General features: G+C 37.9%; 1 protein-coding gene across 1 annotated transcript in view; it reads left to right on the forward strand.

Moving 5' to 3' along the window:
• The window catches only part of ppp4r4 (protein phosphatase 4, regulatory subunit 4), a 65,257-nt gene that overhangs the window by 37,546 nt on the left and 15,371 nt on the right, over positions 1-12,340 (forward strand). The window contains exons 11-16 of the mRNA XM_051644744.1: positions 5,906-6,025; positions 6,730-6,807; positions 7,962-8,045; positions 10,339-10,521; positions 10,607-10,712; positions 11,932-12,079. Coding sequence (XP_051500704.1) covers positions 5,906-6,025; positions 6,730-6,807; positions 7,962-8,045; positions 10,339-10,521; positions 10,607-10,712; positions 11,932-12,079 — 719 coding nt within the window. The remainder of the gene's footprint in view (positions 1-5,905; positions 6,026-6,729; positions 6,808-7,961; positions 8,046-10,338; positions 10,522-10,606; positions 10,713-11,931; positions 12,080-12,340) is intronic.

Below are 12,340 nucleotides of genomic sequence, written 5' to 3' on the forward strand. Positions count from 1 at the left end.
CAGTAATCAGAATTCTTTAAAAGCATTATTATTATTAACGGCTGAGGTAAAAATTTCACCAAATTTCACCAGCAGATTTCACTGAGGGAATGGAAAAAGACTCTCTCTGTTTTATATATCTAGCCAGAAGTTTTCATGCTTTGTCCCCCGACTCAAAGTATGACTGTCTTGCCCTGAATAGCCAAAACTCCACCTTCCATGTCAAAATAGTATTATATCTGTATTTCAATCGGGTCAATTCTCTGAGGCCATCAGACGACATTCAGCTCTTCAGCTCTGCCTCTGCACTTTTAATATTCCCTTCCAACTCCACGAGTTCTCGTGCTTTGGATTTTTTGATGAATGAGGCATACTGTACGATCCGACCCCTAAGAACTGCCTTAAGTGCCTCCCAAGCCACACCCACAGAGGATACTGAGGACCAGTTGGTCTCCATATAAACACTGATTTCAGCCTTTAACATTTGTTGGAATTCAGGATTTTGCAAAAGGGATACATTAAAGTGCCAACTATATGATTTCTTTTTCTCCATATATGGCAACATATCTAAACTCACCAGGGCGTGATCTGAGACTAAGATGTTTCCAATTGAGCAATCCACAACAGATGAAATGAGGGACTGACTGATGAAAAAAATGAGGGATGGACTGATGGAAAAAAAATTATAGTCCCTACCAGATGGGTTCAAAAGTCTCCAAATATCTGTAAGACCAAGATTTTTACACATCCTGTGAAGCATCGATGTCGCTCTAGGGGGCTTACACACTTTGGCTTAACTATGATCAAGGACTCAGTCCTTCAAATCCATCAAAAGATTAAAGTCTCCTCCCAATATTATATCATGAGGGGTGCCAACGGCTTGCAACATCCCTTCAAGATCTATAAAAAAGCTCTGATCATCAGCATTAGTTGTGTGAATATTAGCCAAAATCAACCTTTGCCCCTGAATTTCTGCTAAAACAATAATGACTCTTCCTAATTTAACTTTAATCTGTTTGATACATTTGAATTGTAGATGTTTACTTAGTGTAATGACTCCCCTGCTCTTACTTGAGACAACACTAAAGAAAACATGTCCACCCCATATCTTCCCAAATTTTTCAGCTTCCTGTGGGGAAAGATGCGTTTCTTGAAGAAACACTATATCAAATTTCTTACGTTTAAGAAAGGAAATAACCTTCCTTCTTTTGATGGGGTGCCCCAACCCTTTCACATTCCATGTGGAGAGAGACAATCCGCTCATATTAATATTTGACATTTTGGCATGTGAGAAAAAATAGATTGTGTGTCAAAATTAAAATTATAATGACCACATTCCAACATTGGTGCAACAATCAACCCCCGAACATCCCCTAGAACAAAAAAAAAAAAAAAACAGAAAAAAGAAAAATGTGCGCATTAACCCTGTGCATGACAGCGCCAACAGGCATCCATCCCTCTAAAATCAAACAGTCCATGTATGCCTACGAGAGTCCCTGCAACAATTTGCTGATGGATTGCTCAAGTCCGGTGCTTCTATACAAATTTGGTGAGACAGAATTACAAAACAGAAAATAATCTATAAAACAAACTCCAGCCAGTAGTTGGAATAAGCACAGAAAACATGTAGATTCATCCACATAACTGTCCCGAAGGTGTGTTCCTCCACAAAACTCCAAAAATTCCAGTTTCCTCGGACAGTCAAGCGAATGTTCAGTGAGCTGGCCCATTCAGCTGTTATATGAGTGGAACAGATGCCCTAATCACTCTAATGATTTGCAAGAAATATTCCACAAAACAAACTCCATCCAGAAGGAGGCATAAGCACAAAGAATGTACAGGTTCATCCACAAACTGTCCCGAAGGAGTGTTACTCCACAAAACAAACTCCAGCCGCTAGGCAGAACCAACACAAAAAGAAACAAATGGCACTCAGTTCCTCGGACTGTCAAGTGAATGTTCATTGAGTCAGGTCCACTCGGCTGCATCGAGAGCATCACACAATAACTTGCTCATTCCATTGACTTTATAAAGGACATCGCTTGCTGTGGGCATGTAAAAATTTTGCGGCCATTCTTAGCATCTATTCTCAACTTGGCCGGGAACATCAGTGCAAAAGCGACCTTCTGTTGATGTAAGAGTTTCTTGCATTCCTTGAATCGATTATGTTTCGCTCTTGTCGAATTCGCAAAGTCTGGGAACAAGAAAATGCTGTGGTTCTTCCAAGAAAGCCTTCCTTTACTCCTTGCCTCACGTAACGTGAGATCTTTATCGGATGATCTCAGAAATTTGGCGGAACTCTGTGAGCTCGCTCAATTTCCAGCTTGTGGCCTGTTATGCCAAGCAGACTCGGGAAGAGCTCGTCTAGGAATTTCACCATATCTCGGCCTTCTTCGTCTTCAGGAATTCCAACAATCTGAATGTTGTTTCGCCGGTTACGATTCTCAAGGTCTTCCAACTTTTCCCAAATGCGCTCCAAGTCCGTCTTGGTCGCTAGCGGATTAGCAGCTAATTCCCTCTCCAATGACTCCAGATAATCGATCCGTTTCTCAACATCCAACACTCTTGTAACCAACTCAGTGAATTTCGTCTCCATGGCAGTGATCGAACGACATATTACAGCAAGATCCTCCAAATCAGCAACGACCTTCGTAAGCATTGCCATTATGTTCGACAGTTGACGCTGAATCTTTTCCACTACACCAGCCAAATTGAGTCCCGGGCTTTCGGCCTGTTGCTCAGGGGACTCGACACGTAGGTGACTTTTAATGTCTCCAGAGCCTGAGGATTTTGAATTCTTTGACATATTGTCTTCATAGAACAGTTATAGAACAGGGTGTATCGAATCTCACCTGTTTATGACACAAAAAGTATTAAAACTAGCAAAGTGCACAGAGCTCGCCGTTCACACGTCCGAACCTCGCATGGTGCCATGCGACTCCCATCGGTAAACTTTTTGATGTGTTACACTTTTTGTTCCAAAAAAAACCCTTGGATGGAAATGTAGTTAGTGTTTACTTGTGGCATAATATTGATTTCCACGAAAATGTATTTTGACTTTGCCCTTCCTTTTCTTTAAAAAGCAAAAATCTGGGTTCCGGTGAGACACTTACAGTGTAAGTGAATGGGGCCAATCCATAAACGTTGAAATACTCACTATTTCAAGAGTATAGTCACAAAATGTAAACAATATGTGTGTTAACATGATTTTATTGTGATAAAATCACTTACTAACCTTTTCTGTGTATAGTTATAGCCAATTGTATCCCTAAAACACTTAATGGACTGTAAAAACAATGATTTAAACAACTTTACAGCTCAAATAATACATGAATTTAAACAGAAGAATTAATGCAAGTTCTTTTATAACATTTTAAGCATTGCATTTCTGCCTTTAAACCCTCCAAAAATTTGGTTGCACTTTATTTTACAGTATGTGTACTTCTAGTATACTTACAGTGTACTTACGCAAGAAATTACTGAGTAATATTAGGTAACTACATGTTCTTAATATGGATTAAGGTTAGGGTTAGGTTTAGGGTTAGTACCTAACAATTACTATAGTTGTTGTAATTATATAGTACGTAAATGTAGATCAGTACTGTAAAATAAAGTGCCACCAGGTTAGGGTTAGAGTTAGGTTTAGGGTTAGTTCCTAGTAATTACTATAGTTGTTGTAATTATAGAGTACGTAAATGTAGAACAGTACTGTAAAATAAAGTACTACCAAAAATTTGCCTCATTCACTTCCATTGTAAGTGCCTCACTGTCACCTCGATTTTTCAGCCTGGTCTCATGAAATTTACATGAGCATTGCAACATTTTATTCCAATATGATTAGCTTGTGTGGTAGCACACCTCATAGAGTGTTGGACTTTGGACTCGGAGGACCGCTGTTCAGAACCAGACAAGAACTCCAGCTGACATGTGACATGACAGAGACATAGAAGTGACGCAAAATGTATGTGGTTGCTTCAGAAAATGTGCTTTTCATTTCGCTTCTGCATTTTAAAACAGTATTTTCATGTCAATTTCGTGACTAGAAGGCCTTTTGACCAGCCAATATTCTAAAGCAGAGTTACCTATTTTTAACTCTGTCAGTGGAAGCAAAGATTCTAGAATATCTCATTTGAGGAAATTACACCTCTGATTGCTCCATCAACCACTGAAGTGCTCCTCTGTTGTTAGTCTGGCTATTTATGTTGTCTGTCACTCAGCATAGGCCTGTGCTTTCTGAGAGCAGTGTGAGATGAAGGCTGCTGAAAGTCAGGTTTATATTAAAACATTTTCTGTTTGAGTGACTGAGAGCTTATAGGCAGATCTACAGTTGCAATCAAAATTATTCAACCCCCCCTGACCAGCAATACATTCTGGTGATGTGAATTAAAACACATCAACTAAAACCTCAGTGAACAGCCAAAGTTTTTAATACACATTTGAGTGATTTTGAGAACAAAGAGTTCAGTTTACCCAAATGTAAAAATAAAAAATAACTCATTCTCTCTACAAATGTCATTTCAAAAATATTCAACCCCCAAAGTCAATCATTTGTGGAGCATCCTTTATCATTAATAACAGCAAATAAATGTTTCAGGTAAGTGTTCTCAGGCTTCGGACACTTCTCTATTAGAATTTTTACACATATCTCATGAGCAAAAGCTTCCAGCTCATTGACATTCTTTGGTTTCTGTACTGCCACTGCTTCCTTGAAATCCCACCAAAGGTTTGCGATGGGATTTTAATGATGGACTGAAAGGGCCATTTAAGGACATTCCACGACCTATCCCTGAACCAGATTTTGGACAACTTGGATGTATCCTTGGCGTTGTTGTCTTGCTGGAAAGTCCAGTGATCACCGAGCTTCAATTTACACACTGAAGTCATCACATTTTTCATGCCAAAATGGCCTGATACCTGAAAGAATCCATGGTGTCAGTCACATAGTCAGGATAGCCGTTTCCTGCAGCCACAAAACACCCCCATAACAGGACTGACCCACCTCCATGCTTGACTGTGGGTATGGTGTCGTTCTTGTCATCACCTTGTCATCTTACTCCAGATGTACTGCTGACCCATGGGTCTAAAACTCATTTTCAGTTTAGTGTCATACGTCTATAAAACCTTCTTCCAGGACTCCACAGGTCTTTCCTAATTACTTCTTGAATATTCAGTCAACTGGAGTCAACATTTCACTTGGTGAAGTTTTGCTTTCTTTGTCTATTGGAAATTGAAGTGCCTTGGAAATGTACTTTTAGCCATGACCTTTCTTGTGTAATGAGATAATCTCCTCTGTTAGCTTTTGAGACAGCTTATTTCTAATTGCATTTTTTGCATAGTAATACATTTTTGCTTACAACGCTAAACTTAAATGTTAAAACTTAAATAAGTGCCATTGCAGATTGATGACTTTATTTTGTTTTAAAACAATTACTTGTGTAGCCTTACATATTTAAGAAACAGCTACATGCAATAGGGGTTGAATAATTATGACATGGCTGTATTTTAAAAAAATTCCTGCTATTTAGAAATGTTAGGTTATATATTCACACTATGACTTTGAATGTGTCACTCAACTGATATAGATGTAAAGTTTAAAAATTCTGGGTCATCAGAAAAGCTTACCTTTGTAAATCCTTACTGTCTTGGGGGGGGGGGGATTGAATTATTTCGATTGCAACTGTATACAGTTTGCTTATTTTCAAAGCAGCTGAGGTTATCATTTAGGTTACTATCTTGACTAGTACATTATCATTTTGCTGTGTGACTGGAGTTTGAAGGGATGTTTTTGAGTAGAATTAAAAAATGCCTTGCCAGTTTGATCACAGGCTGTATTTCATGGGAATGAAATGTCACACTATTCAAGAAATGTAAGAAATGACAACCTACAATGTTTTTTTTTTTAGTTCCTCTCCATTTGTATTTGCAGGCCATGGTGTTATTTGCTGATCCAGACCACTTCTTGTCTGAATTATATCACACCTTCTCAAGTCTCTGTCATGACCCTGAGATTTCAGTACGGAAGACGGCAGCTGAGGGTTTCCATGAGGTAAAAACTCACATTCTGATCTAACCATTTTCTATCATGGTATACAAGGGGTCTCACATTTTGATAGATAGCAGTGCCTCTGAATTCTCCTCTCATACTGGTCTATCTGCAACTTGAATAAACCCAGCTCTGCTGAAAAGACTAGATTAACCAGCATGCAGTTCCTATGCTGGTCTAGTCTGGTTTATGCTGGAAAATGCTGGTCTAGCTGGTGAACCAGCATAGCCATGTTGACCACTACCAGTATATTAACCAGGGAAGTCTTACTTGTTAATATAGTCAAAAAGCTATGTAGGATTACCTACACACCAGCACCAGTTTTGTGGTCCAGCATTCAAAACACAACATATCGTGGTTTTCAGCAGGTAGGTCATATAACTTGCTTCAAATTTCCTAAACTTTTCTTAATATTTGTAAATGTCTGTAGAATGGGTTCATCAGATTGATCAGAAAAGAGAATTCTGTAGTACATTAGCACAAGACAAATAAATGAATTTGGGAGCGCTTATCACATTTAACTCACACACATTCAATACTGGTAGAACTCAGACAGCTCTGTGAATGTTATGCAACTTGTTAGCATTATATACTGTATGCCATCATTATGTTATTACTTGCTGCCATTAGTGAATTTGGACTTAGTGTAGATGGAAGAAGCCTGTTCAGAATGCACAATACAATCTTCTCTAATCCTTCTGCATTAGGTGGTCAAATTGCTGGGCCCAAATGTGCATTACGTACACAAAGAGCTAATTACTTTGCTGCAGGATGATTCATTAGAGGTGAGACCTGAAAAAAGGTTTGTGTTTGTATGTTTGTTTATAAAGAGAGTGTTCAGCTGTCTGTGTGTGACAGCTTCATTCAGAAATGTCCTTTTCCTTGCCACACTGTTTTGTGAGATGTGGCAATGTTCTTCACAGAAAGCTTCAGTTTTTCCGAGGACTAGGGTTATTATATATCATATAAAATTATTTAATCACTTTTAGATCTTAAAGAAATAGTTCAAATTTAAATTCTGTCATAATTTACTCAACCTTAATGTTGTTCCAAACCCCTATGCTGTTATTTTTTTCCGTGGAACACAAAAGGAGAAATGTTCATTTATTTCTGATTCTCTATTTTCCTTTCAATGGAAGTAAATATTGACCGATTTCTAAAGCTCCTAAAAGGTCTTAAAAGCACCAAAAAAGTAGTCCATAGAACTCAAGCTCTATATTCCAAGTAATAGCTTTGGGTGGTGAACAGATGTTTGGTCACAAGACACGCAAGAACCAAAAACATTTTAAATGTGGAATTTGGTTTGGAAAGACCTGGGGGTAAGTAAGTGATGTCAAAATTTTCATTTTTGGGTGAACTATTTTTACGACAAACTAATTTATTAGAGCCACCAGACATGCCATGCCAAGTGTGTGTGTATGGGGTGCGTGCACGTGTGCGAGCCTTTGCGGAGGTTGTGTGTAGGATGAATGGAAACACTAGCTAAGGCTGAGTGTGGCATTGTTTATTCTGTTATGATCCCCTGAGAAGTGTTAGGCACACCCTGCATAACCATCCACTATAGTGCTATGCAGAGCTCACTGAATATTGTGGGCTATCAGGCATAGTGATTTTAGTGATTAATGATGGAGACAGTGTATTCACCCAAAAAAACCTGTATGGTTAAGAAACCATGGAACACAAAAAGAGATGTTAGGCTGAATATCAAGGACTGACAGCCTCATTCACCATAGACTGTCACTGCAGCCTGTTCCATATAATGAAAGTGTATGGTGACAAGGCTAACATATCATGTATGGTTGAACTACCCCTTTAATTGTTTTCATGACAAAGTGATCTTACACAAACTTATCTCCTGGCCTTTGTTGGGATGGTAGAAATGTCTTTATGAAACATGTGAAGAGAAGAGGTTGTTGACTTGAAGGGCTTTTGACTGCAGGTACTTGATGCTCTGTTGAACAATCTTCAGGAGACTTTGGAGAAGGCCACTTCCAGAGGGGAGGGAGCAGGACCTGAGAGCAAGGTACTAGCTACTGTAAATGTGGTTTATCTTGCTTGTGTGTGTTGGTTGAAATGTTTGCCTTATGTATAAAAAAATAAATAAAAAAAAACATAGTGGAGGTAATTTGGTGCCCTGATTATATCAGATGGTAATTCCATGGTACATGTTACAAAATTATAACTTTTGGTCAGTATAGTTTTTTTTTTATTATTATTATTATTATTTTAATGGCCAATGCCAAAACTGATATCTAGAGAGCAGGATGGCAGATGGTTGATACTGTATATATAACACAATTAAATGAGAGCAAAGATCTATACGAAATTGCTAAATCTAAAAGAACACATATTTTACACAATAAAAATAGTTCGAAGAGATGTCGTTAATGATGTTACACAGGGGGTAGAGTAATAACTTCTGCGGCTATCAAATGGATATAAAATTACAACAGCTTATTGTGGTAGCGGGGGCGTGGTCAAGCATCTCTCTGGAGAGAGAGAAAGCGGTAAGGGCGCTTACACCTGAGCTAAATTATGTCTAACACCTGTCTCTAATTTCAGTGAGCACGGGGAGAGCGGCATAAAAGGAGCCACACCGCCAGTAGAGAGAGAGAGAGAGACCGGCATAAGAAATACAATTCTAGCACGAAAGTTACTGTGAAATTGTGTGTAGCTAAGTCAACAAGTGTTCCTGCAAAGCTGTAAAAACTTTAAACTGGATAAATTAAAGCACCCACCTGAACTGGGAAACCTCACTTCTCGCCTCCTCCTTTGTCCCAAAAACCCTTACACTTATTTAAACAGATGCCAGAAAGCCGTTTAATATGAGAAAGTTGCAGAAGACATGAAAGTAGCGTCCACTGTGTCATGTGACAGATGCATTGTGCTTTAATAGTGGGACTTCCCTCTACACCAGACTTTGGGATTCCCCCAGGCGCACTTAATTAATTTTTTTTATTTTTTATTATTATACATTTGCACATATACAGTGAAATTCTTTTTTTTTCACATATCCCAACTAAGCTGGGGTCAGAGTGCAGGGTCAGCCATGATAGGGCACCCCTGGAGCAGATAGGGTTCAAGGGCCTTCCTCAAGGGCCCAACAGTGGCATCTTGGCAGTGCTGGGGCTTGAACCCCCAACCTTCTGATCAGTAACCCAGAGCCTCAACCGCTGAGCCACCACTGCCCACTTGAGCACATACGCACATGCGCACTCTACAAAAACCTATAAGAACGCCACTTATTCGGACACATGAGCCATATTCTCAGACAGAAACCTTGTGTGTTAAAGCACTTTACCATAATAATCCCTTATATGGCGTAAGGGAAAGCTGCATTAGCATTTGCATTATGTTTTAGAACACCACTTACTGCAAAATCCCGGAATAAACCGTTTCCTTAAAGGGAAAGTTCACCCAAAAATTCAAAATCATTTACTCACCCTAATGCCATCCTCATGACTTTCTTCTGCAGAACACAAACAAAGATTAAAAAAAATAAATATCTCAGCACGGTAGATCCATATAATGCAAGTGAGTGGTGACCAGAACTTTGAAGGTACAAAAAGCACATAAAAGCAGCATAAAAGTAATCCATATGACACCAGTGGTTAAATCCATATATTCAAAAGCAGTATGATAAGTGTGGGTGAGAAACAGATAAATATTTAAGTCCTTTTTTCTATAAATCTCCACTTTCACTTCCACATTCTTCTTTTGTTTTTGGCGATTTGCATTCGTTGTGCATATCGTCACCTACTGGGCAGGGAGGAGAATTTATAGTAAAAAAGGACTTCAATATTTATCTGTTTCTGACCCACACCTATCATATCACTTCTGAAGATATGGATTTAACGACTGGAGTTGTATACATTACTTTTATGCTGCCTTTACATGCTTTTTGAACCTACTGGTTATGAAGGTACTTGTGACCATATTTGGCTAACCATACTATTGGAAAACGCACCCCTGGTGGATATATTTTATAATATTCATAAACCATGCTCATACAATATTCATGAACCATGCAATTTACATTGGTACATTTACATACTCAAAGGTACTGCAAAAAATACCATGGTACTACCATGGTACATGTTCAAACCATGGTGTTACCATGGTATCTGTCTAAAACTACATGGTAGAATCATGGTATTTTTGTTACTCTAATTTTGCTTTAGCTGCCGTGATTATGGTCCTAACAGAAATAAATAAATTACATTTTTAAGTTAAAATAAATTCTTAGTTAATATCAAAATAACAAGTAGATTAGAAATTACTTGACAAATAACTTTCTCTCATTCTTGGCCTTACAGCAGGTGAATGTACCAGACTTGGTGCCTGCTCTGGTGGCAGCAGAACAGAAAGCAGCATCATCACTGCGCTGGCGGGTTCATGAGAAACTTCTGCAGTGCTACTCTTGTCTGCCCCGTGTCATCTCTGGAGACCAGATCTACTTCCGCTTCCTTCCCAGAATGTTCAGCATCATCACCACCAATGTAAACTTGTTACACGCACAATGTTGCCTATACAGTCTCCCACTTTAAATATATTTAATCTGTTCTTCTCTTAATGCTGTCCTAGAATGTTCTGCCAGTCCAACGGGAAGCTGCCAGAACATTATGTGTTTTCTTGCGTTATAACCGCAAACAGGAACAGCGGCAAGAGATAATCAGCAAAATAATTCAAGGTAATGGTTATTTTATACAACAGATCCTCTAATCAAACAGTTCCTCTAATAGGGCCCTATGATTTCTGCGATGCGGAAAACAGAAGGAATCACAGAATCTAGTCATAAAAACGGAATCAACTATTAAACGTGGAATGTCACCTCATTATAAGCATCAAATGCGCTCTGTGTTTGAAATAGATTACACACAACAAAGCGTGCATAATGCTTAAATCGTGCAGCATATGCAAACTATATATTTATATAATTAAATTGCAGCCTTTTGATGTTTAAAAAGCATATTTAATTCGCAAAGTGAAATGCTTATCTGGTGGTGTGAAGCTGTCATTAAAAACATACAAATTGTAATTGCTTCATTCGGCTTTCTGTCAAAATAAAAGCTTGATTTAACTCGACCTGTGAAATTGAAAAAAATTGTGACAGAAATAAACTACTACTGTATAATAAGATGATAATAATAATAATAATAATAATAATTAAATATTAATTACTTTATATTTAAGCAATATCTCACAAGTATGAATGCTGTTGTACAGAATACAAGTTTTCATCAATGCTTTCATTAATACTGTGATGCTCTGCTGTGCAGCACTGTATTTAACATAAATAATAACTCCAATATTGTGTTTTGTGCTGTAAGGATCTGTATAGAAGCACTTTATTTGATACAAATAATTTAATGGTATGTTGAAAAATAATTGTTTTGTTTTTCTATTTGATTAAAATTCTATGAATTAATTTTTAACACATTTATTTCTATGCCAAAATGTAAATAATAAATCGGAAATTAAAATGTTTTTTTCTTTTTTTAAACAATCGATTTCGCCCTACTCTAATCTGATTGGACAAGTGGTGGGATGTTTATGAGTGTTGAGTTTAGTTAAACAGCACTGGGATGATTCCCTGCATGGATCACTCTGCTTGTCCATTTTTGTGACGTTCCAGTCTGTGTGTTTCTCAGAGAGAAGCAACAGTTGATCCTGCTTCTTTTGTAACTATTTTTGTTATTGGAGCAAAATTAAACATAATACCAGGCCATATTGTGTCTAAAATCCTAAATTACTCCATACTACTGTACGTTGTATATATAAAAATGTTGTATGAAAGCAATATCACACCCACAATTGTGCTGTTGTACTGAATATCAGCATGGCTGTGATTATCTGCAGCCTCGTGCCTGCTATGAGATGATAATTCAGTTTTCTCTTCTGATTTTTAGAGCTTGCTCAAGGTAGAAGCTATTGGAACAGGCTGAGGTATCTGGATCTGTGTGAGATCACAATAGACCTCTTTTCCAAATCATATTTTTGTAAACATTTCCTTATTCCAGCACTAGAGTTGGTCAGTGACCCTGTGGCCAATGTCAGGTGAGAAATGCTTTTTCACATCTGTCACTGTATCCCTGTTTTCTGTGCCATAAATTTAAATGGTTTAACCTAATGGTTTAATTAATTGTTTATGAATGGTTTAATAGGCCTTTGCTTTTGTTGTAATCTATATATATTTTTTTTATAGTCATTATAAATAATGGGGGGGGGGGGGGGATCATGAAGCTGATTCATTGATTTCTGAGGCAGTTCAAAATCAATTCTGCTATGCAATAAGCAATCTATGAGTCTGTGACCCTG

The sequence above is a fragment of the Myxocyprinus asiaticus genome, chromosome 19, assembly GCF_019703515.2.
Source record: "Myxocyprinus asiaticus isolate MX2 ecotype Aquarium Trade chromosome 19, UBuf_Myxa_2, whole genome shotgun sequence".
NCBI lineage: Eukaryota > Metazoa > Chordata > Actinopteri > Cypriniformes > Catostomidae > Myxocyprinus > Myxocyprinus asiaticus.